The sequence below is a fragment of the Protomyctophum parallelum genome (genome assembly GCF_964188405.1).
Source record: "Protomyctophum parallelum genome assembly, chromosome: 4".
NCBI lineage: Eukaryota > Metazoa > Chordata > Actinopteri > Myctophiformes > Myctophidae > Protomyctophum > Protomyctophum parallelum.
Window position 1 is genome coordinate 37,401,074 of NC_139700.1, and position 25,934 is coordinate 37,427,007.

The following is a 25,934-nucleotide window of genomic DNA, read 5'->3' on the forward strand; positions in this document are numbered from 1 at the left end:
ATTCGTTTTAATCGCAGCAAAGCTCTCTGGTATGAATGTGACCTTAGTCTGTGTTGGTTTAAAAAAAAATATTGAACCAATGGAGAGTATTAAAAAGAGCTTCGGACAAAACCTTAACCTCCATTGGACCGTCAAACTGTCCCATAAAACGGCTAACTCCACCACCGGCACCTCATGTAAGTAATTGACAATATATAAAGTCACAATACCAACTTTGAGGCAGTATTGCTTAGTTTTCTTCATTTTCTGAACAAGTTAGGTGGTTTCTTCCCGACAGCAGATATATTTCTTTTCATATTAAACTATAGATAACTTTCAACAACTTTCAACGTGTTCTGAATAACACGGGTGAAGTTTAAAATTCCTGTGTGGCCTGATTCTCAGATTTCTAATTTCATTGTCCTTTTAATACGTTATGGAAAACTGGAATCTCTTGTTTTTTCTGAAGTCAGAGTCCAGTCCTTTCCTTACTCATTTTGGATTTTCCATTCTGTCTTGAGTTAAATACCAGAACATAAGAACATCTGGTATCCTTCTTTCAGTGTTCTTTCACTCCCTCTGCTGGTCCAACACTACAGTACAATCATAGCAATTAATTTTGAATTATTTTGGTGCTTTTTACTCCTTTTTCCCCAATTTAGTTATGCCTATTAATGCCTCCACACACACGTGCTGTTCACTGCCGTTTCCTGTAAGGAAGGCTCCTCACCTGCCTGTGAGGAGCCTTCTCCCTGGTGACAGGTGCTGCCCAGTGTTGATTTTGTTTTATTTGTAGTCATTTGTCATCTGAATGTTTGTCTACTAAATAAGATTAGTTAGTGAACTAAATCTACAGTCGATTGTCGACAAATTAATTTTCTCATAACTTGGTGTCGTAAAGCCTGATTTATACACTTGATTGCATGCTGAAAATAGCTGATCTACAAGCTTGACGCGTCGCAGAACGACATGCGAGCTTGTAGATCTATTTCCAGAGCGCAACCAAGTTCTACTTGATCTTTCCTTCACTAGTCCCTCCTTAACATTTTTGTTTAGTTTTTAATTGACTAACTTGTCAATAGTCTGGGTTTTTTTCAGTGAAAAAGGTAGTCAAAACGGTCAGTTTTGTCAATGAAATGAACCGGTGCCCCAGCCCGTAGGAATACGTGCAATATCACTATTATGCACAGATCGATGTCACAAGTTATGGCAGTGTTCAAGACATAGCTTTATTTGATCAGGTGAACTTTCACATAGACATCTAATTTTGAAGAAATCGGTACATCTCATTTGCTCAGTGTCCACATTACTTCATAAAATGTACTTTAATGACAAAACAATATTTACCTGTTTACAAACATTGGCACGAAAAACATAATTCACCACCAGTGCGATGTATTACGTCTCAAGATATTTAAACAGTTGCAAACCCTCGGCTTCAACAGCCGTTTTGAAAAACAAAACAGGCAGTGTGAGCTACACATTTATACTGTAACGTAACTTTACAGACACATTAAACCCAGTTCCTTCAGCATATAACACATGTTCTCTTTAACATAACAGATGTTAAGTGGACAAGCTCATATCTTGAACTCCAATACAGCTCCCAAGTCTGACAAAGAAAAGAAAACATCTTCACGTGGATATACGACGTATACACACTCCCGGGGGTAAAAAGAGGCAGTGTACCAACATAGCTACTACTAACTGTTGATCATAATGTGAAACAGTGAGTTTCATACTGATTTCTCAAACTCTTAAATGGGTGGCACAAATCTGTTTCTGACAGGTTTTTGGTCTATGAATATTATGTGAATGAAAAAGCCGGTGTGTATGATTCTGAGGTATCACAGGTGGTTCTTGCGATTTCATTTTGTGCTTGGGACCAAATCCAAACCAAAGATGGTGATGCATATGAAAGGATACAATCTAAAATATATTATCCAGTATGGATCCAATAGATATACAGTAGCTTTGGGAACTATGCACTTAGAGACCACTCAGTTTCTCTGCTTTACTATTTATATGTATGTTTGAGTAATAGGCCTTTTTTTCAATAATATACAGTACATTTAATACACATTTCTCCCAAATTAAATATTAGCGTTGTCAAAAATAAGCCAATACTACTAGGCAGAGTTCAGAAATCAATGTTTGGAATAACCCTACAATGTTTGGAATAACCCTACTAACAATATCCATCCAACTGGTCCTGTTGCGTTAAGATAGTGATGACCAGTTGACCACAGGAGTGGCTTTTATACAATAACAAATCATATCAATACGATTTGGTTCAGGTGATCACCTAATCAATACCACATTTAGTAGAATGAGAAGTTAAACGGTCTGCTGGAAAGGAATGGCTTCAATTCATGTAGATACTTTCATTTAAAAATCACACCCATGTGAAGTAAGTGGTGCAACTCCGTGTGGGCGTCACCGGAACTTCCAGATGCACAGGAATGCACCCAGGGTGCCGACCTGGTTCCGGCGAGCCGCCCTGCGTCCGACACGGTTAGAAATGACAGAGTTACCGTGTGGGGGTCCCTCTACTGTACTGTCACTGTACTGTAACACCACGCTATTTTCATGTTCAGACCCAGCCAGACAGCCAGGGACAGACCCAGGCAGCCAGAGACACCCAAAGGTGTAACCATTCTGCAAGAAAGATCACTCGTGTGAAGTGAGCGGCGCTCTTATCATTCACATTCCGTGCTCAGCCAATCAGCTGAGCACATTCTGTGCTCAGCCAATCAGTTGAGCACAAAGTGCTCAAACAGACAGACACACATAGCTGTGCATAGGAGCTGCTACAACTGCAAAAAAAGCCTACATAATTATGTATTATCTATTGGAATGCACATTCAAGCTTTTAAACACAATTTTAAAACTGGTTCTCAACTCTAGCCCTGAGGACCATTAGATCAATCTACCAGGTCGTTAACTAACTCGTTAATTAAGTAGATACTAGAATGAAGACCAGTACACCTGGTCCATGAGTTGGGAATCCATGCCTTGAGTTTGATCAGTAGCACAGTCATGCCTATATGGTATGCCATTATTAGCCATTGATTTTGTCACCTTGAGAACTAAATAAAATGTGCTACTAGTCAAACACTCATGTACATAATTTACAGTTCAGTCTCATTTGCATGTGCTGTTCAATAACAGCACTTCTACTGAACAAAATCACCAGTAAAAGCACATTTTAAAGGGCAACATATTTTTTTTAACCAGACTCCTATCATTCTATTGGATGTAATCCAGATAAACCGGCCAATGGCCATAGCCTCTGAAGCAAGAGGATGCAAAGAGCGGGCGACAGTGGACCGAGAGAAAAAGAAGAAACCGATCTTCATCCCCTACACAGAGACTCTGTGCCGACATGGCTTCTGAAAGACAGTCTAGGTGGAAAATTATGATAGCAACCATTTCTGCTGCTGATGTGCTACCGTGCTAAGCGCTCCACAGAAGATGCTATTTCCTCGGTTCTACATCGGAGCCTGGCCCATCTAGAGGGTAAGAACACCAGTGTGCGCATGCTGTTTCTGGATTTCAGTTCAGCATTTAACACCATTATACCCCAGCAACTGGTCGACAAACTGTTCCCCCTGGGTCTGGGCACTCCCCTGTGTAACTGGCTGCTGGACTTCCTAACGAACAGACCTCAATCTGTCCGAGTCGGAAATAACAACTCCAGCGTCATCTCCCTGAGCACGGGATCTCCCCAGGGCTGCGTCCTGAGTCCACTGCTGTTCACCTTGATGACCCATGACTGCTGTGCCAGGTTCAGTACCAACCATATGGTGAAGTACGCGGACGACACCACACTTGTGGGCCTCATCAAGGACGACAACGAGACGGCCTACAGGGAAGAAGTGAGACAGCTAGTGGGCTGGTGCAACACACACAACCTGGTCCTGAATGTCAACAAGACAAAAGAGGTCATTGTTGACTTCAGAAAGAACCAGCGCAGCCACTCACCACTCCTCATAGAGGACACTGCAGTGGATGTAGTGAGCAGCACTAAGTTCCTGGGGGTACAGATCACAGACAATCTGTCATGGTCCTCAAACACGTCCTCTCTTGTGAAGAGAGCCCAGAAACGGCTGTTATTTCTGCGCCGGATGAGAAGAGCCCAACTCCCCGCTCCCATCCTCACTACGTTCTACAGGGGAACTATAGAGAGCATCCTGACAAACTGCATCTCTGTCTGGTCTGGAAGCTGCAATGAAGCAGACTGGAAAACAGTACAGAGAGTAGTGAGGACAGCGGAGAAAATTATCGGGACATCACTGCCTTCCATCAAGGACATTGCGCACAACCGCTGTCTGTCTAGGGCCAACAACATCAGAAATGACCCCACCCACCCACACCAGGGGCTGTTCACTCTGTTGCCTTCTGGCAGAAGGTATCGAAGCATTGGGAGTAAAACAGCAAGATTCTCCAAGAGCTTTTTCCTCCAAGCCAGACTTTTGAACACGTGCAATATCCCCTAACCTTTCCCCCTATATGCTGCTATAAGGACTCCTGTTGTGCAATATCTTGTCTCCAAATGAACTAATGGTGCTTTTTAATTTATTTGTTTTTAAGTGGATTTTAGATTTTAATAGTATTTTTGCTCTTTTAACTAGCATACTAAAAGCCAGTGAAACGACATTTCGTTCTCTTATGCATTTTATGTATCTGCTGAATGACAATAAAGCTATCTATCTATCTATCTATGTAAACTACGGTGAGACCCTGAACGCTATGCCAGCAGAGCTAAGGACATCGTGAACACACCTGAGGTGAACAAAGACAAAACCATCACGGTGATCAGAGATCTGCAGGTGCAGATCGTTGAGCTCCGAAGCATTTGTTAGGCATTGTAGTTTGTTTGATAGACAGTGTGCACAGCGCTAGTTGTTTGCATATTAATGTAAATCATGTGATTGTTACCATATATCTACATTCCTTATTTGCTTTGGTGTATAATATTTACATTTGTATGAATGTACAGAATCTTGTTTAGTCAATATAGGCCATATATTTAGTCTATTGTATTTGTTGCAATTTATTGTTTTACATATAATAAGATGTATGAATGTCCTATGTTTCAGACCACAGCTGTAATAAATTGATTCTTCTGTGTCCTCTAACTGGGACACACACCTCCATACTTGGCACCACGCTGAACCCCACTCGCTTGAGACCCTTGTCTCCTTTACACCAACAGCTAATTCTGAACCTGAAGGCTTCCAGACATACAGTACTGCAGGAGCCAGCAGTGGCTGCACATCTGCCTCAATGCAGTGAACACTCTGACCCAGAGGTTGAGAAGAAAAAGCAGCCCAAATGCCAGGTGGAAGGCTGCGAACAGGCGTTCTGAACGCCGTTCATTCGGAAGAATCACGCAATAGGAGACACTGATATTTTCACAGTAACGCAACGCAAACAAAAACCTTGTGGAGCACAGCAAGATACACCAGAAATGAACAGGTTGATGAAATAGATGAACAGAACTGGTTGATGAACTAGACTCGAGCCATGCACTGCAGGCTGTCAGTTTTTCCAATACCTTGGAATGATAGAACTCGGGTTTAAAATCTGTGAGGTTGCCCTTTTAAATATGAAATAAGTCCTAACCACACCCAATAGTTATCATCGGTGTTAAAATGATATGGCCGCAGTACACGCTACACAAAGACAAGCAGCAATACCAACAATTGGTTTGTGGTCAATATTAAAGTTCCTGAGTAGATGTTTCAAATATGAACATTTGAATCACTTAGTTAGATTAGAATCACTGCTTTACAGGATGAACGTCAGTTTTTTCTTTCTTCAGGCTGACTACTCATGTGTTACACACGTATTGCAGTTTGTTTTTTTGATGGGGGTCAGTTGAGGAAGAGCCATCTTTCTCCTGTGGTTCCTTGCACATTAGGTGGGATGGAACCAGGTGAGATTGCTCTTGTCCAGGGACAGATATAACCACCAGCCTTTACACAAATATGGTCAGTGGTAGAAGGTGATGGAGTACATTTACTTAAATACTAATTATTTGTATACATTTGAAAACTTGACATGGGACATTCTGCATAATGACTACTTGTACCTTTGGTACTTTAAGCTAATTTCGAAGCCAATACTTTTGTACTTTTAGAATTCTGGAGTATTTATAACATTGCAGTATTGATACTTTTACTTAAGTAAAAAAATTGAGTACTTTTTCCACAACTGCATATGGTACTGTCATATATTGAGTATGAGTAATTGATCCATTGAGAGGATGACAGGATAAAGCTGTGGTCCCTTCAGAATGGGAAGTGATTGCCATGCGACAGAAGCCTACTACTAATGGCCTGCAACTGCAAGGCAGTGAATGGCATGGCAAACCCTAAACTTCAGGACATGTTCCCCCACCTCTTCCTGGACACTTAGAATAGCTATCACAGGACAAATGTTCCTCACACCCCGTCAAGACACTTGGTCAACACACCAAGCACAGACTCCTCCTGGCTCCCAGGTGGTGGAATGAGCTCCCCTCCTCAGTCACTACTACAGTCTCATGAATCATTCTCCACCGCAGTCTGAAAATTCACATCTTCACACTCCACCTCACAATCCTCTTTCCTTGTATCACTTGTTGCCTATTTTGTTTATATTACGTATATTATGCATGTTGTTTAGACAGACATATACAATTGTCTGCTTGTCCACAAAAGTAGGTTGGGTGTTTACCTGGTATCCTAGTTACAATTCAGCCATTTTATTAGACACACTTGTCCGGAGTGACAAAATGCAAGATCAAAGTAAATGACAAAGTAACTAGGATAACCAGGTAAAGGTCAGTCCAACAACATCCGTCTAAACATGATACTATCTTAATAACATATCGTTTGTGGTAGAGTTGTCCCGAAACCGAAGTATCGGAAAAGCTGCCGATGCTGCCTCAAATGCGGGTATCGGTGAGTATGCCAGTCTATGCCATTCTGATACCATGTTATTCCTCACATGACAAGATTTCATTTACAGTCATATTTGCACTACCGTTTTATATTCTTACTGTACAATTTACATTATTTTTACTTTTTATGTATCACTAGATCAGTGGTTCTCAAACCTTTATTTCAAGCACGCCCATAACTGATGGTGTACAAATGATAGTGTACAGTCTCAAGCGTTATAGACTTGTAAGGGTCCATTTGGAACCCCCTCAAGGAACCCTGAAGGTCCCTGGACCCCACTTTGAGAACCACTGCCCTATATGTTTTTTTTAATTATACTATGGTATTGGATCCTCTGTATCGACAGATATGCAAATGACAGGCATCAGAATCGGTATCGGGAAGGAGAAATTGTATCTACAAAAAACAAGAAGTGATGGGTAACTAACTTTGTATCATTTAAGTTTCCTTGTACTCCCTTTACCCTGTCGTTTGGCTACAGCTCACGCTACTCCGATCTTGCACTTTCTAAGTCACTCTATGGATTCAGATTTAGTCTAACCACTGCGGAGGTCCTGTTCCACTCTAAAAAGAAACAGCTAGCTGGTCCACTGTTTGCCTCTACTTAACTATGGATGCTGCCTCCGTCTGGAGGCTCCATTCTAAAACCCTTGCTAGGAGATGTAGTGGTGAAAGTGATGCTGAAAGCCAATAGGTAACCATTTTGTTTATTATTTTTTTAAAGCAAAGAAAAACTAGCTGCAGTTTAGGGAAGTAGACAATATATGAATTGAGTCCCTGCTCACCAGTGACTGTTTTCAAGCAGTTCCTTCCCTGTTAACCAACTGTCCTGGTCGGTTTAGGGAGAGTAGGGACCACTGGGACAGCATGTAGGCAAACAGAAAACGTCATTTTCCACCTGTGCTTTGTGGCTGCGGTCACCAGTGTCTGTTTTGGACCAGATCGTCCCGCAGACTGAGTCTCTTCAGGGTCTCATATCCGACGACGATGAGCACAGAGGTGGGCAGGGAGGAGATGACGCGTGCCGAGAGACCTTTGGTCAGCCCCCACGTCCCCTCCTCTGCCAGCAGCTGTTTGAACGTCTCTATCACAGACGACCGGCCCTCCACCTTAAGCAGAATCACACAGCAACCACAACCAAAAAAGCATCAATACCCTGTTTAATCTGTGGGTGGCATCAAGGCACAGACAACTAGATAAAGTGCGCCTCGGGGCACAGGTCTCCACCAGGCCAGGTCAGGTTGTGGCCTCCTGGTGGCACTATGATACTAGGCCAATGTGAAAATAAGGCCATTTCTTCTTACACCTTGGATGGCAATTGGATGATTTGAGGCATTTTGTTCCAAAAATGTGTTTGGCAAAAATTCACCTGTTGGTGGCGCTATAACAGGCGAATGTGAAAAGGGTGGGATATATTCCTCAGCCTAAGATTTCACATAAATTGCACACTACGTTCATGATTTGAGGCTTTTTGTTCAAAACGGGCCAATCCTGCGAACTTTGAAATCCAATGTTAGCCAATTATGATGAAATTAATATGAAATATTGGACAGCTCCGTCTTGAACACATCACTGTAGAGATACTGTGTAATGATTTGCGGGATTTTTGGACAGAATCTGGTAGAGTAATATCAAGAAATGTGTTTTACAAAAGTCCTGGTGGCGCTATAACAGACACTACCTGAGGGACTCCAGTACCCCAAATGTACATTATTATTTTAGTTTCATTTTCAAGTCAATTAAGCTGGTGTGGTCTACCTTAAAAAAACGTTTTATCCCAAACAGACCCTTCGGTGTGGTTTAGGCTCTTAAAAAGAAAAGGTAAAAAAGATCAGATTTTTCTTTTTTTAATCCATTTTTGCACGCACGTGAGCTCTGTTACCTAATAATTTACAAATTAAACACTATAGCAATCATTTGACATATCTTTTGCAAATTACATATATCCTGTTCACAATCATGCTCTAAATGTTTTATTGTGCCTTACATAAGCATGTGCCTCATACAAGTCCCTTGGGCTTCTTGCCTCCACCTGGTACTTTAGCTTTTATATAATATATAAAAATACAACATTTAACAATATAAAACATACAGATATTATCTGTATGTTTTATTATATGTTTTTTATACTGTGCCAATCAATTGCAGGGAACAAGCAACCTCGCAGCACTTGAGTGCAGTGCATCCCAGATAAACCATTATTATGTATGATGGTCTATGTCAGATTGGGCAGAAAGTGGCAGTTTACAGTTTACCTGCACTCTGGCTCGAACCACATCCATGGGGTTAGTGAGGGTGGAGGCTGTAGCGGCTGCCATTGGTCCAGCGACGGCCTGCAGGAGGAGGTGGGGACACTCCGTGGGGGCCAGCCTCGACAGCCGCTCTGGGGATGGAGAGAAGAGAGTATGAATGAACTGCACACATCTATTCACACCGTCATGGCTTCCACTCTGGCTCATGACCTGTGTGTGTGTGTGTGTGTGTGTGTGTGTGTGTGTGTGTGTGTGTGTGTGTGTGTGTGTGTGTGTGTGTGTGTGTGTGTGTGTACAACCTCCGCTCTAACCTCACACGACTGTTTTTGTTCACTGTGTGGGTGGTCAAAGTAAACTAATTCACAATGCCAATACAAATCCAATCAAATACAATAGCTGGTTACCTGTGTAGAAATGGTAAAATGGCCACCAGAGCGCACTGTTAGGGATGTAGGTAAGTAGCGAGGCCACGTATCCTCTGTAGAATCCACGAAATCCGTCAGCTGCCAGTATCTGCATCATGATGTCTTTCGTCTGCCCAAATGTGAAGTTGTGTTTGCTCGCTGCAACCGCCATCTTAGGTTTCACCTTACGTCAGAACAGAAATGTATTGTCAATGGATACTGGTGGGCATTTATGTTTGTTTCCCTTCACTGTTCTGTAATAAACAAGGGAAACCTGATAAATATATAAAACATAATCCAATACATTAAAAGGGTTATGTAATGTGGTGTGTGGTCTGCTCTGAATCACACATACTGTATATTATAACGCTCATCTGTTTCTCTCCAAGAGTACAATATTGATGACATTGATAATGTGTGCCTAGCATGGCCAAGACATGAACTTAATAACTTAACACATAGGGCCACAATGGAAACAAGTCCCCAGGATATTCTTGTGTTATCCTTTTAGCCTTAATGTCTTATTGTACCACGTGCCGTTTTACATTTCTGACTAATAACGTATTCAATCGATCAAAAACTATGCATGCTAAACCATACAGCTCTCTTCCACAGCATTTAGTTTTAGACAGCCTTTCTTTGCTTTGAATATTATTAGTTGAAATGTCCATTTCTTCTAAATTCTTTAAAAAAATGTGAATATTTTCTTTTAAGTGCATAGACTCGGGAGTTGCAAACTTATTTTTGCTGCACCTGCCAAAAGAAAGGAATTGTATTCCATCCATAAATTAAGCCTGGAGGCCAATTTAAAAAAATTCTTTTAAAACCCAATAGTTTTCAGAAAAACCTATGTTGCTATAACAGTGGTGCTCACACTTTTTCATGTCAAGGAAACCCAAAATTGCATGTATTTGGCCGCCGACACCACCAGGGCCCACCAAAGATTTGAGCTAAAAATGTGATGATGATGATGATGTTACGCGCATAAATATCTGCTATTTTAAGTAGTTTTAGTGGGTTAACATTTCATCTAGACAAAAAAAACAAAATAAAAACATAATAAAAAATATCATTAGTATATTCCACCTTGAAGCGTGTCAGGTGCTCTCCTTGTCCCTGCATCATCAGCTGCTGGGACACGATGTCTATGGGCACAGTGATGGTCTGAGCCACCAGGGACGCTGACCCGCCCGCTATCACCGACTTCACCGTGTTACTGGGCGAGTAGTGCGACACGTACTTGCGCGCCAGCTCGTAGGTGGTGATGTAGGCCTGGCCGGACACCAGGGTGAACATGTTGACCATGAAGCCACGGTAAAGGCCCGCCATGCCCTCTGCTCCCAGGATCTTGCAAAAAGCATCCCATGTCCCGGAGTAGAGGGCTGTGCCCCTCTGGACCTACAGAAGTGGAGAACCGGTTTTATGACATTATGACATTGTAAAAAGAGGACCGACCTTGTAGTCAGAACACGTTACTCTTTTACATAGATCACTTAATTGGCTCCCTATCAGATACCGAATAGATAGAGGTTTGGGGGGCAGAGGCTGTAATTTGTATATATATGTTCGTTCCTTTTATTTCTTTTTTAATGTGACGCATAAAGCTCCTACTGAATCTATTAACACAGGCTACTGTAGTAGTAAACCGAACATATTTTGTAACACAGACTATTGGAGCTTTAGATTTCAGGCTATCTTTTTCATTTTCACATTTTTGTTTTTCCCCCTTTATTTACCCAGGGTAGTAACTGAGCGAGCACACATGCTCATTTTCAGCAACACCCTGCACAAACACACAAACACACATTAAAACCTGGGAGCTGACCAGTACAACCACAGTCTTATAATACTGTTGGCCACTAAGCAGCTCCACTGGAGCAGTTGGGGGTTCAGTGTCTTGCTCAAGGGCACTTCAGCAGTGTTGGGTGAGTGATGACCAATCACTTCTCGACCCAGATTTTTCCTGCCCGTCCGGGGAATCGAACCGGAAACCTTTTGGCAAAAAGGGCGCTCCTCTAATCCTTAGGGGTTATTGGAATTGAGCAATAGCACGTATCAGACGATTCAGACCTGCTCTAGTGATTTTTTAAGGCTCAAGGTTCCTCAGGCTCAGACAGAGTTGGGCAAGACAGCTTTTTCTGTCAATGGCCCAACCTCGTGGAATGAACTTCAAAACTCCTTAAAACTGCTTCAATTGATTTATTTTACTGGTTGTTCTGCATTTAAGTTCCTTTGTAATTCATCCTGATTTATAATGTTGTGTTGATGTATTGTTTTGACTGTATTTGTGAATTGTATCCTCGGCTACATTGAAAATGAGGGCTTGCCCTCAACTGTATTTCCGAGTATAAATAAAGGTGATGATGAGGATGATGAGGCCACCGCTGCCCACAGTATATATTTGTGAAGCTGACCTGCAGGCGTGTCCGGATGAGGCTGAACGGGTAGACGGTGGCACGAGTCGTCAAGGTCATGAACACGCCTAAAGAATAGAACTTCCTCTTGTCTAGATCCTCCCACTCGATGATCTGGATGGCCCCTTTCTGGTGCATGATTGATGCTGGCTGGCCGTGAGGCTAGAGACGCTAGGGGCGAGAGAGGAGGTGGACAATAGGGGACGATGTTGTTGGCCAAAAAGAAGTGACGAGGAGAAAGACAGAGGGGGGCGGGGGGTGTAAGGATAGGCCCCCCTCCTTTAAAGCCCTATGTGTTCTGTCATGAATCCTGTCACCTCTGCCGTCACCTGTGGAAATAGAAAAAAAATCATTCATCATTCATTCATCTTTTAAATCCAGGCTCAAAATTATTTTACCCACAAGCATTCGAATCTGCCTGATATGTTGTTGATGTTCTGTCGAGACTCGAGTATGCTTCTGTATGTTGTTTTACTATTGTTTGCATTTGTTGTGCTGATGAAATGTTCTGTAGGTATAGCACTTTGTGCATGCATAGTGTTTTATAAATAAACGTGATTTGATAAGTCTTGTTTTGTATCGGCGGAAAACAACGAATTCAACAATGAAACCAAATTGTTGGACCATTGTTCAACAACGAGAATTCAATATGCACAGACTCAAGATATTTTGTGTGGAGTGGAGCTACTCAGTGGCCAACAGTGTGTGCGTGTGTGTGTGTGTGTGTGTGTGTGTGTGTGTGTGTGTGTGTGTGTGTGTGTGTGTGTGTGTGTGTGTGTGTGTGTGTGATTGTGAAGCAGGTCATTGCTGATAAACAGCATCATGTGCTCATCGAAACTTCCCTGAATAAATAAGAGGTAAAAAAAACCCTAAACTAACAAAAAAAACCTGCAAGACAGTAAAGACACCATTCCATCATAGAAAAGTCTGAGAAGTTATGCACAAAAACAATAAATACAACACACAAGTCTGTGTTCACAGGCTGCACACAAGTGAAGCATCATGTATGAATGGCAATACCTTTTCATTTTAGAATTGGTTCACATTGCAAAGCAAATTTCAAATGATTTTCAAATGATCTTTCAGGACAGAATACAAGGACCCTAAGTTATAACATATTTATCTAACCCTAGCCCTAGAATGGCTGTGATATTACTAACATTGCATGCATTCCATGAAATTTAAATGTATGTAATATCACAGCCAGTCTAGGGCTAATCTATTCTAACCAATCAATTAACTATACCTGAGTTCATGGTGTCAGTTTGTAAGTGGGTTCACAACCTGCTACTTGTTTTCACTCGATGTAATTGTATTCGTTTAATCGGGGATTGATTGATTGAAATATTTATTAACAGTTTGCAAAATTACAGTACAATTCAAGCACAACGCAATACAAAGACTGTTAACTGTGAGTGGACGATTAATTAATTAATTCAATTGAGTAGACTATTAATTAATTCAACCAGAACCGAGGGTCGTGCGTGGTCCCCAGCAGACCTCTACATAGAAAGCCCGATAGTACAGTACAGGGGTCATAAATTATACCTGGTCTGGCCAACTTTGGCCTGGGTTAACGGTTTATGTAAGAACACAAATATGCAACACACACACACGGAAATGCTTTTATACACATCACAATGGCACTTAGCCCCTGACTGATCTGTCCTTGAAAGGGTGATTCATGCATGCTAGGGAAATGTATGTCAGATGTTACTGTGTAGCAGTAACAACAAGCATTGAGTTATTAGTGTTATTAACGTGCCAGATCATGTTGAAGCACACAGAACAAACAAAAAACAAACAGACTTTCTTCTTCTCGCACGCCTCACTCACTCACCTTAACATTGAGCATCCACGCCGAGTCGTCATGGGAATGTGCTGCACAATGCAAGACGGCAAGGCCGGCCGTGTGATTTGATGTGCTAGTTGTTCTGGACGCCTGGGCCTGCTTCAAAGCTACTCCAGGTGTGCTGTGTGTGTTGTAGAAGTCATGCCGTCCCCTCCATTCTGCTGCGGGTCTGGTCTGACAAAACATTAACATTGGGACTGGTTGCGTTATTCATATTGCAGGTTTAAGCAGATCCGGGATGGGGTCTAGAGCGGATATGGAAACGGTTGGGCGCATGCAGACAGAGCCATTGTGTGCATGTATGTATGCGCGTGCAAATGACCGGATACAGTAGGCGGGCTCTAGAACGGATCAGAGCACCGACCAGTAAATAGAAACCAACCAGAAAGCTTTAATAGTGACGCGAGCGGGGACGCGAGGGTGGGTGGAAAACAGACACTATTGACAAAAGGTGAAAGTTCATGGAGTGGAGATTTATTTATTTTTATCTATTTAATTATAATTTACTTATATTTGTATTAACGATAATTTGTTGTACTGGTTTGGTACATTCACATTAAAAGCGAAGTAATCTTTTAGGTTTTTTTCCTTGGCAGTTGAGAAAAAGGAATTGCATGCGTCATATCCGCATTGCCATATGACCACGTTTTTAAGGCGACAGTATCCCGTTTAATACCGTGTTGATATTCCACTATGATTTCAATGCTTGCGTTTTGAATCTGATATCCAGTGTAAAATAATTGTCCGTTTGAATTTGTTTGATACTGACATTCTTTACTAAAATTCCCCCAATCCATTGTAATTACAATTAAATCAAATTTGATTTGTAATTTACTCCAATAACAGCATATACATTAACTAATTACAATCATAAGTGTGTATACACACACACTTAACCCAAGTTATGACCTTATAAATGCATTTCATAATTCAAGTGATTTACTTTGTCTTTAAGATTAGTAAAACTGTTGATAAATCTAATACATGCAATTAATGTGATTGTGACCAAGTATATAACAGACAGAAACTCTAAATATTACTGCTTCAGATTAAAGACAAATAAATGTGTGAATAAATAAAACTAATCATGTAATATTGACAACAAAAATAGCCATAACATCCACACTCTAGCTAATAACCCAATTTCAAAAACTCATCTGAAACTGTATCTTTATTCAAATTCTGGAAACAAATCTTAGAAAACCTCTCATTTTCAATGATGTCAACAAGTCGATTTTACAATGTCAAGTGACAGTTCTCCGGGCATTACCAACTACTGTCACTTCAGTAATGTACAATTTATTTATTTATTTATTTGACAGGGACAAAGCTCATTAATCAACATGTCAGTTTTCACATAAATGTAAATGGGCCAGAGTTAGCCGAAGCTAAATTTCATCTGTAGTCATTTGACAATGACAATCTGCACCTTCTAAAACAATTAATGCCTAAATGAACTATTGGAAAACTTTAGGCATAATGGCATATTGGTTTGAATAGTTGGTTGAAAGTAGACATATGACAAAGAAAATCACAAAATAGTATTACAGTATTTCTATTCTCCCCTCACAAATCAACAACATTCACTTAAGCATATCTGGGGACAGTTATAGTATAAGCTCTTTACAATGGGTACTTTATTTTTCTAATGGCCTGTATTATTTTAGTATTAAAATGGTTTGGTTGTTCTAGAAAGCATAACCCACCCCCCCTCAAAAATGAACACAATTAATATTTTTAAACAGAACACAATTTGGGAGAAATAATTAAACAATTAGGCATACCACCCCAACATTGAAATAATATTAATGTATAACTACAACACCGATGAAGCACCGACGAATCAACTCAAATGACATGTATTATTAGAAAGAAATTATTATCGACTCGAGACATACTGTTGACTGTCAAATTCAAAGGAAAAGAGGGCGCTCTTTTTCCTTTATTTTTTTGACGATGGGTTCTCAGATTGCTATAATATTAAATAGATAATGAAGTAACAGAAACATTCCCTTAACACAGGGGTTTTCAACGATTGTGAACGAGGGACCACCACCCTGACTTAGAATCAACCTGGGGACCACTGGTGTGCATCCCATATGTATACATCCCACTGTTTCTCAACCAATGGTCCATTGATGACTACTAATAATTTCCTAATATTGACTCAACCAGACAATCCGGTGCACTTCCCACTTCTTGAGATTCTAACTCCCCTTTTCTGTTGAATTTCTTGACTTTCTTGACTACATGGATGGAGGGCAAAGGAACTGGTTGGAATAACGTGTTCCTTCCACGCGCTATGTCCGGCCGGGGAAACTCTCCCCTGTCAGGTGAAAAGAAGCAGCTTGGACTCCTCATGCATAGAAGGTGGCATGAGGTCAGTCCGCTGCCCCCCCAGGGGAAGACGAAGTGTAGTGCCCAGGATTACATTTGATAATTGACACTGGGTGAAAAATGGGTTACAAAATCGTGGGATAAAACATTTAACTTAAGAAAATAGAATCAACATGAACAAATCCTACATTATTAAAAATAATTGTCAGGTACCACACAATACTTCCACAGACCACCTGTTGAAAACCCATGCCGTAAGACATTGTTTACTTGTGTCAATTCTTAGTTTGCAATGATCCAGCTCAAATCCATTTCTCTTGGAGCCATTTTGTCAACAGACCTACTTGACTTGTTTTAGACAGTACTGGTGTCGGCTCTCAAGTCCCAACTGCTTTTCTACCTTTACAGACACATCAAGTGGCATCACCCTGACTGTGAAGAATTTACAGTAACTCTTAAGGAAAGGAAAGAGCCTCTCCTTGAACCTGTGTCTGAAGGTGTGTAGATGTTCGTTTGTATCACAATCAGAGAAAGACAGCTCCCCTCTGTCCCAGTCCAGCTGTACTCTGATCGTCTGGGGTTTGTGGCTGACTTCAACAGTAGTGCGTTCTCCGTACACCACTCCAGCCTCGTATTTACCATCTCGATGCAACATTAACCAACCTTGTTGTTGCATTAATTTCGTCTGGCCAGGTTTTTCCATCACACCAAGTTCCCAGTCATCAAGTCCTACCTCTATGTCCCAGCTATGGGTCCCTGAGTCATAGCCCTCGGAACCCATGACGCCGTGTCTGCAGTTGACCCTCTCTGGGTTGTCAGGAAGCGGCTGGCGGCTGCCATATCTCACACTGGTCAGATGCTTGGACAGAAATAAATGAGACGAGGCAGTATTGGGGTCCAGAATCACAGGACTGTAGGAGACCAAGTCCTTCATCTTTTCCCAAATGTTGAAGGCCAGGTTACCGAGGTGTTTGGACACATCAATCAGTGATTCTGAGACCATCTTTGGATCCTGCAGCGTGCACTGGGCTCTTTCTACTGTGGTCTTGTAGTTGTCCAGAAAAAAGATGTCTTCAGCTTTCAGCTCCATCTCTATGGCGTTGATTTTGTCTTCCAGGGTTGTCATCGCTTTACTCAGCCCATCAATCTGATCTTTAATTAACAAACTATGCTGCGCCTCTTCCCTCTTAAGTGCAGAAATCCTGGTCTCCTCTTCGTCTTGTAGCAACTCATAAAACCTCTTAAATTCCTCCCTAATCCGTTTCTCTGTGTTCTTTGCCTGCACCTTCATGTATCTTTCTGTCTGAGTGCACTTCTTTCGAATCTGAATAAAGACATCCAGCTTCTGCTTCAATGGTGTAAGTGCTCTCCGAAGTTCCTCCTTGTAATCGTGGGCAACTTCATCGACTGGACAACACTCGTGAGTTCTATGTCGTTTGGAGGTCTGACACACCACACACATTGGCTCTTTGTCTTCCATGCAGTAGAGTTTGCGTTTCTCGCCATGCTGGGGGCAGAGAAACCCAGGCCTTGCTCTCCGCTCTTCCTCCTCCAAGAAGGCCTGGCAGAGGTTCCTTAAAGCCAAGTTACAAGGAGGTACACTTGTTGCGGAGACACTCCGACACACAGGACACTTTCTCTCTACCTGCTGCGGACTCCAGCATCGCTGCAAACATATTTCACAGAAGCTGTGACTGCAGGGGAGGAGGACTGGATCATTAAAGATGTTGTAGCACACGGGACACGTTAAATCCTCTTTCGGGAGGGTCGACACAGAAGCCATTTTACTTTCAACTTGAAAATGTTCCTGAGATTAAACGTTCACTTTCACATAACTGTCGTGTAACTATACAGAATACACCGCAATAACGAGTCTTGTAAAATAATGTAGATGAATTCAACGGAGTTTTGTTTGCGTCCAAAATACCCAAGACGCGGCAGGAAAGGAAAGTGAGAAAAACTGTGAGCACCGTCGCCCAATGATAACGTAACATCCGGTCTGGGACCTCTATGCCAGAGCCATAGAGAGTAAGACAGAGTTACGACAACTCCGTTCACTTCATGGGGACTTGACTTCTATTGAAAAGGGACAACCGGAAGTTTACAGAATGCATTGGTGTCTATGGGCTCGCATTAACCACGTGACCAGGCTGTTTTCTGCCCCCTCAATGTCGTAACTCTATCTTACTCTATGGCTCTGATCTATGCCATCGATCCTTGCAGAGCATTTGAACTGAAGTAACCCCGCGTCACCCTGTTGTAAACAAGTAATGCTTTATCAGTCCACATAGTAACAGTCTTTAGTTTGTATTGAGTTGTGCTTTCATGTGAAATACCTACCCATTCTGCAAACTGTTAATAAATACTTCAATCAATCACTAAAGTCTATTATGAATTGTTGCACATAAATTCATTGTAAGGAATAACTGCTAACTGCTGTCTCAGAGTCATGGGAAGACACTGAGACAGCTATCCTCTCCTCTTAAGTATTAATTGGATACTTCATTGGCAAGTTTTGGAAACAGCACAGCAGTAGGCTTACAGTCTAAAAAAGCTATGCGAAAAAAGAAAACACAAAAGCCCCGGGAGGCTTGTTGTGGTCCTTTGCATTTTGTATTGCACATCAAGACATGCAATACATTACATATCATTATCAATATAGAAAAAGTAGGCCAATTTGAAAAGGGTGGGATTTATTCCCCAGCCTTAAAAAGTATGTGAAAATGTTCATGTAAATTGCACGCTGCGTTCATGATTTGAGGCTTTTTATTCAAAACGGGCCAATCCTGCAAACTTTGGAAGCCAATGTTAGCCAATTATGATGGAATATGATATATCGGACAGATCCATGTTGATCACATGGGTATACAGTAGATCTATATAGTCATGTGATCAACACAGATGAGTAATATAAAGAGGAGTAATATAAAAAATATTTGACAAACGTCGGCCTCCTGGTGGTGCTATAAAAGGCAGATGTGAAAAATGCAGGTCAAAGGTCTCTAGGGATTGTGCAATTGCAAAGTGTTATGCAGATCTGTGCAGTTATAAGTAAAAATGTGAAAATCTGCCTCATGGTGGCGCTATAACAGGCCATTCTGGAAAAGTTTGGGCAAAGGTGTGTGCAGAGTTTGGCATCGGCCGGGCCAACGGTGCCGGAGATTAGCTGTAAACGGACTGACTGACAGTCACACACACACACACAATTCAATTCAATTCAGTTCAAAGGAGCTTTATTGTCATGAGAAAACATATGTTTACATTGCCAAAGCAACACACACACAGATGAAGACAACACCACTAAAATGTATTCTAGGTATATTTATAGCAAAAAGGGGGGTGAAGGCAAGGGGCAGAGAATGAGACTGTTTGACTCTCTGGGGGCAACACAGTAGACCGGGGATACGATTACCAATACCCTCATGACACCACACCATCCAGTGTTCATAGGCTACTCCCCTTTGCTCTTGACATGTATTCACACTTGTGCCCAACTCTCTCAGAACAAGAAACCAAGACCCATTTATCAGGCTTCTCTTGTAAGTTGTTCATCAGAATGATGCTTATGCTTCACAGTTGTCAGATCTTGCATAATAAAAATGTACAGCACATTTACAGAAAGAATTCAGCCAAAATGCAACAATTACATAATCTGTTAAATAATTATGTGTATTAATCCAGTTGACCGACAAAACAGTAATGATATCGTCACTTATTGTGTGTAATTTTAATGTTTGTGGTAAGGCGTAAGTAAAGATGGACATTTTCATTGCAGCGAAGAAAGCAGTGAAAGAAAGTCTACATGTTTAAGCTCTGCTTGCAGCAGGTCTGTAAAGCAGGGCTTCTCAAAGTGGGTGCCTCAGAATACTTAGACAATTTATCAAACTGACCAGAGGCGAGTTAAACTGTACTCATATTAGTGCGTTCTTTTTCAGCCTAGAATACACCAAGTCTCTTTACGAAAAATAGCAGATCTATAAGCTCACTCCCAACACGTTGTGAGTTTATAGATCTGCTATTTTTGGTGAATGTTCCCCCCAGAATAGGAATACAGGGGTTTAAGTGGTTAAACGCCATGTATAAAAGTTGTTTTCAGTCTGTCTGTCTGTCTGTCCTAATGCAAAAAAATCTCTCTCTCTTCACTTTTACTTGTGACTGTGGAAAGCCCGGTGACGAGTCATGCGAGGTTACCTTATGACATACCACCGATTTACATATTTACATACCGTTAATATGACAAAAGGTGCTGTAAATTAACAATGTAATCATTCAGGGGTGCCGTGAATGAAAAGGTTATTTACTGGGGAGACCTGAACCAAAATGATGGAAAACCACTGCTGTTAACAAAGATGGAATGGTGTCAGTCTGTAGTCTGTCCCTTTGCTGCCACACATTGCTACTGGCTGGATGGTCAGATTGTATAATATACTCTACTTTCTCCAGACAGTTTTAATATCAGCTCTCTAATTTATACTTTGGCATGTCCCTTTCTCTTGCCAAAAATAATGTAAAGCTGGAAAAAAAAGTGAAAAGGTTGCACGATAAAGTATAAATTAAGTCAAATTACAGTAAGCTCACCTTGGCTTTAATTCTACTATTACTATACTACTACTACTATACTACTACTATTATTACTACTTTACTGTACCTTCACTGGTAAGATCCTCACAGGGTAATGAGGACAGGTACTGCTAAAAACAGGAAATAGTCTCTCAGTGAAGTTGTATCTGAAAGTGTGTAAATGTTTGCTGCCATCACAGTCAGTGAATGACAGCTGTCCCATTTCCCAGTCCAACTGTACTCTGATCCTCTGGGGTTTCTGGCTCACTGTGAGATCAATAGCCGGTTGCGGTGGAACTTCAGCCTTATAATCACCATCTAGACACCAGATCATCCAGTATCCATCCTCTATGGTTCCTTTCTTCTGTACAGACTCTGACATCACACCTAGCTCCCAATATCTGCCATCTCCAACCTCAATGTCCCAGCTGTGAGTCCCCGAAATGAAACCCTCAGAACCCAAGACATGAGCCAATGTATCAAACCTCTCCGGATTGTCGGGAAGCTGCTGTATCACTCCACACCTCACACTGGTCAGGTCGTCAGAGAGGATGAGTCCTGGATTGGCAGTATTGGGGTCCAGGATCACAGGGGCGTAGAAGACAATATCCTTCATCTTGGTCCAGACTTTGAAGGTCAGATTTCCCAGGTGTTTAGCTACATCTATCAGTGTTCCTGAGACCAACTGTGGGAAAGAGCCCATTGTGCACTGAACTCTTTCTACTGTGGTCTTATAGTTCTGCAGGAATGAGATGTCTTCAGCTTTCATTCTTTCCTCTATGACTCTGATTGTGTCTGAAAGGGTTGATATCTCTTTTGTCACATCATCAGTCTTTGCCTTGATCATCTGACTTTTCTGCTTCTCTTCCTCCCTCAATACCACAATCCTGGCCTCCTCTTCCCCTTTTAGAAACTTGCGAATCATCTCAAACTGATCCTGAATCTTTTTCTCTGTGTTCTGGGCCTGAATCTTCATGTGCCTTTCTGTTTGGTCAAAAGTTTCATTAACCTCTTCAATGATCTTCAGCCTCTCCTTTGCATTTTCTAGTGCTTTCTGAATCTCTTCCTTGTAATGGCAGGCAGCTTCTTTGATGGGACAACACACATGGTTTTTATGTCGTAGAGAAATCTGACACACCAAACATATTGGCTCTTGGTCATCCTGACAGAAGAGTTTAAGTTTCTCACCGTGCAGATTGCAGAGATCCTCAGACCCTGCTGAAGGTCTTTCGATCTTCTTATTTTTTAAGGCCTCACAAAGGTTCTTCAGGGCACGATTACAAGCTGGCTCCCCTGTTGAGTATTCTCTACAAGTTGGACAGTCCTTGACCACTCGATCCTTCCAGAATTCCTGCAGGCAGCCTTTACAGAAGCTGTGACTACAGGAGAGCAGAACTGGATCTGTGAATATATCGCAGCACACCGGGCATGATACATCATCTTCTGAGAAAGCCAAAGAAGCCATTTCCTCTTGCAGTAACTCTCAGCCTATTTTGATAACTCTCAGGAACATTACTTTCTCTTTCAATCATATACTGTATGCAGCAGCAGCCAGCAGGTTAAATGATTCAACAACCGGTTGAAGATACAGGTATTACAAGTCTCCTCTCCTGTATGTGTACAGTAGTCAGTTTGTCCTTTCTCCTCGTGAGTGTCGACGAGCAGGGAGTGTATCTATTAAACAGAATGAATCATGTGACACAGTGAAACCATCGTTGGTTCCCCAAATGTGTAGATGTGAGTGCCACAAGTTTTTGATTGTGAAAGTAAAAGTAAAAGATGTGACAAGGAGGATTTTCAGTTTTTTCATGATTCAACGTTTTGCAGATTTCTCCATTGGTGGTGATTATTAAAAGGCAGCTCAATACGCAATACATTAACTTTATGAATAAACATGTGAATTTGTTTATGAATATAATTAGTTTTAGGGGGTATGATGTTGCGAGACCCGAAACCCAGATGACCTTGGGATAAATCACTCAGGGTAAGTCCCAGGTGCATCCATGTGATGTTATTTCGTTCGTTCAGAAAATGTAATTCTCGTACGTACGTACGTGGTACGTACATAACAGTCTGAACTGTTGGAGATCCTGTGGGGAGATTGGAGGTCAAATTGAAGTCTTCGCGGACAACTGGTTTAAATAGATTACTCATGTCTCTAAGACCTGATTTTATTTAAATTCAGTTGTGTTGAATCTGTTCCATTAATGGACTTTGTTCACCAGTTTGAAATGGATGCAATAAGTGAGTGAGTAGAGAGGTCAGATATCCCCCCTTATACGTATTTATATTGTATGTTTGGTTTGTATTGTCTTCAGTCTTTTATTTATGTATGTTTTGTTTACACAAGGACATTTCTATATAAAAAGTTACAAGTACACAAAAGTGTATGGGATGCTTTAGGGTGATGCTGCATAAAAAAACAAGGGGAAATAATAATAACTAGAACTGCACTCTGTCGAGTGCATACTTGCTTGTTGCACACTAGTAGGCCATAAATGGCCAACTAGTGCGCAAGCAGAGCGCGCAAGTCCTTTCGACCGCTGTAAACTGTCAAATCTCAGTATCTCTGTGAAGGAACGTTTGAAATGATTAATGTTTAGATGTAACTATTTGCTACCTACTTTATACATATAAACATCTAGTATTATTAAGTATGATTCAAGTTTCTATCTATATAAGAAATACTGTTTTATCGTTGTAGATATATTCTGGATCCCTTTTTAGTTTTTCTAGTCATACACATACACACCACGTACTCTGGTCCCAGCAGATCAGGCACAATTAGTTATTTTATTTTTTACTGATTATGTATATAGTATACGTATGACTAGCTCTAAATGATGACGTAAGAAATATATATAGTATATATATATAGTATATAGGCATATACTATATACGTATACATATATACTCTATACTCTATACTGTATAAAGTGTGTAGTTGTAAGTTGATTAGCGGTATACTGTGGTTACTTTGCGCCAAAAACCGTGACAGCTGTTCCGCCATTTGAGGCTTAGGCTACGCAGAAAAACATCAAATCTGTGCCTGTGTTGCTGGACCAAATGACCACAAATGACCATATTTCTTACGTCATCATTAAGAGCTAGTCATACACATACACACCACGTACTCTGGTCCCAGCAGATCAGGCACAATTTGCTATTTTATTTTTTACTGATTATGTATATAGTATACGTATGACTAGCTCTAAATGATGACGTAAGAAATATATATAGTATATATATAGTATATAGGCATATACTATATACGTATACATATATACTCTATACTCTATACTGTATAAAGTGTGTAGTTGTAAGTTGATTAGCGGTATACTGTGGTTACTTTGCGCCAAAAACCGTGACAGCTGTTCCGCCATTTGAGGCTTACGCAGAAAAACATCAAATCTGTGCCTGTGTTGCTGGACCAAATGACCACAAATGACCATATTTCTTACGTCATTATTAAGAGCTAGTCATACACATACACACCACGTACTCTGGTCCCAGCAGATCAGGCACAATTTGCTATTTTATTTTTTACTGATTATGTATATAGTATACGTATGACTAGCTCTAAATGATGACGTAAGAAATATATATAGTATATAGGCATATACTATATATGTATACATATATACTCTATACTCTATACTGTATAAAGTGTGTAGTTGTAAGTTGATTAGCGGTATACTGTGGTTACTTTGCGCCAAAAACCGTGACAGCTGTTCCGCCATTTGAGGCTTACGCAGAAAAACATCAAATCTGTGCCTGTGTTGCTGGACCAATGATGACGAAATTACCATATTTCTTACGTCATCATTTAGAGCTAGTCATACACATACACACCACGTACTCTGGTCCCAGCAGATCAGGCACAATTTGCTATTTTATTTTTTACTGATTATGTATATAGTATACGTATGACTAGCTCTAAATGATGACGTAAGAAATATGGTCATTTCGTCATCATTGCTCCAGCAACACAGGTACCGATTTGATGTTTTTCTGCGTAAGCCTCGAATGGCGGAACAGCTGTCACGACGAAGGAGACCGGGCGAAAATATTACTTGCGCGATCTGCTTGCGCAAGTAACTAGAACTGCACTCTGTCGAGTGCATACTTGCTTGTTGCACACTAGTAGGCCATAAATGGCCAACTAGTGCGCAAGCAGAGCGCGCAAGTCCTTTCGACCGCTGTAAACTGTCAAATCTCAGTATCTCTGTGAAGGAACGTTTGAAATGTATAATTTTTAGATGTAACTATTTGCTACCTACCTACTTTATGCATATAAACACCTAGTATTATTAAGTATGATTCAAGTTTCTATCTATATAAGTTTGGGTGAAGAGCTAGTCATACATATACACACCACGTACTCTGGTCCCAGCAGATCAGGCACAACTTGCTATTTTATTTTTACTGATTATGTATATAGTATACGTATGACTAGCTCTAAATGATGACGTAAGAGATATGGTCATTTGTGGTCGTTTGGTCCCAGCAAAGCAGGCTTATACTATATAGGCATATACTATATATAGTATATATATATAGTATATAGGCATATACTATATACGTATACATATATACTATATAGAGTGTGTAGTTGTAAGTTGATTAGCGGTATACTGTGGTCACTTTGCGCCAAAAACCGTGACAGCTGTCCCGCCATTTGATGTTTATGCAAGAAAACAGCAAATCTGTGCCTGGTTTGCTGGGACCAAACGACCACAAATGACCAGCAGATCAGGCACAATTTGCTATTTTATTTTTTACTGATTATGTATATAGTATACAGTACGTATGACTAGCTGTAAATGATGACGTAAGAAATATATATAGTATATATATAGTATATAGGCATATACTATATACGTATACATATATACTATATAGAGTGTGTAGTTGTAAGTTGATTAGCGGTATACTGTGGTTACTTTGCGCCAAAAACCATGACAGCTGTCCCGCCATTTGATGTTTATGCAAGAAAACAGCAAATCTGTGCCTGGTTTGCTGGGACCAAATGACCACAAATGACCATATTTCTTACGTCATCATTAAGAGCTAGTCATACATATACACACCACTTACAAAAAAAAATATATAATAATCATCATCATCATCATCATCATCAGTCTCCATGACAACCGGCAGCTAGCCAATCCCAGCAATGGCCGACC

At 40.9% G+C, this 25,934-nt stretch overlaps 2 protein-coding genes across 2 annotated transcripts; both read right to left on the minus strand.

Annotated features, from left to right (window-relative positions):
* Positions 1-7,620: 7,620 nt before the first annotated feature.
* On the minus strand, positions 7,621-14,020 carry slc25a44a (solute carrier family 25 member 44a). The gene is made up of 6 exons (XM_083763841.1): positions 13,840-14,020; positions 12,000-12,328; positions 10,672-10,983; positions 9,586-9,769; positions 9,185-9,312; positions 7,621-8,038 (listed from the first exon to the last, which is right to left on the minus strand). Exons 2-6 carry the CDS (start codon positions 12,135-12,137, stop codon positions 7,847-7,849), a joined length of 954 nt encoding a protein of 317 aa, XP_083619967.1. The 5' UTR covers positions 12,138-12,328; positions 13,840-14,020; the 3' UTR covers positions 7,621-7,846.
* A 1,765-nt stretch (positions 14,021-15,785) lies between these two features.
* On the minus strand, positions 15,786-22,252 carry LOC310857183 (uncharacterized protein). Its single transcript, XM_083762794.1, has 2 exons — positions 20,837-22,252; positions 15,786-18,001 (listed from the first exon to the last, which is right to left on the minus strand). Exons 1-2 carry the CDS (start codon positions 22,211-22,213, stop codon positions 16,529-16,531), a joined length of 2,850 nt encoding a protein of 949 aa, XP_083618920.1. The 5' UTR covers positions 22,214-22,252; the 3' UTR covers positions 15,786-16,528.
* Positions 22,253-25,934: the final 3,682 nt, after the last annotated feature.

Coding starts and splice junctions, on each gene's coding strand:
- slc25a44a (XM_083763841.1), bottom strand. CDS start 12,137: ATGCACCAGAAAGGGGCCATCCAGATCATCGAGTGGGAGGATCTAGAC. Junction 9,313..9,585: donor ATTTTACCATTTCTACACAG/GTAACCAGCTAT, acceptor CTCCATCCCCAG/AGCGGCTGTCGAGGCTGGCC. Junction 8,039..9,184: donor TGGTTCGAGCCAGAGTGCAG/GTAAACTGTAAA, acceptor ATTCTGCTTAAG/GTGGAGGGCCGGTCGTCTGT.
- LOC310857183 (XM_083762794.1), bottom strand. CDS start 22,213: ATGGCTTCTTTGGCTTTCTCAGAAGATGATGTATCATGCCCGGTGTGC. Junction 18,002..20,836: donor TGAGGATCTTACCAGTGAAG/GTACAGTAAAGT, acceptor GTGAACGTTTAA/TCTCAGGAACATTTTCAAGT.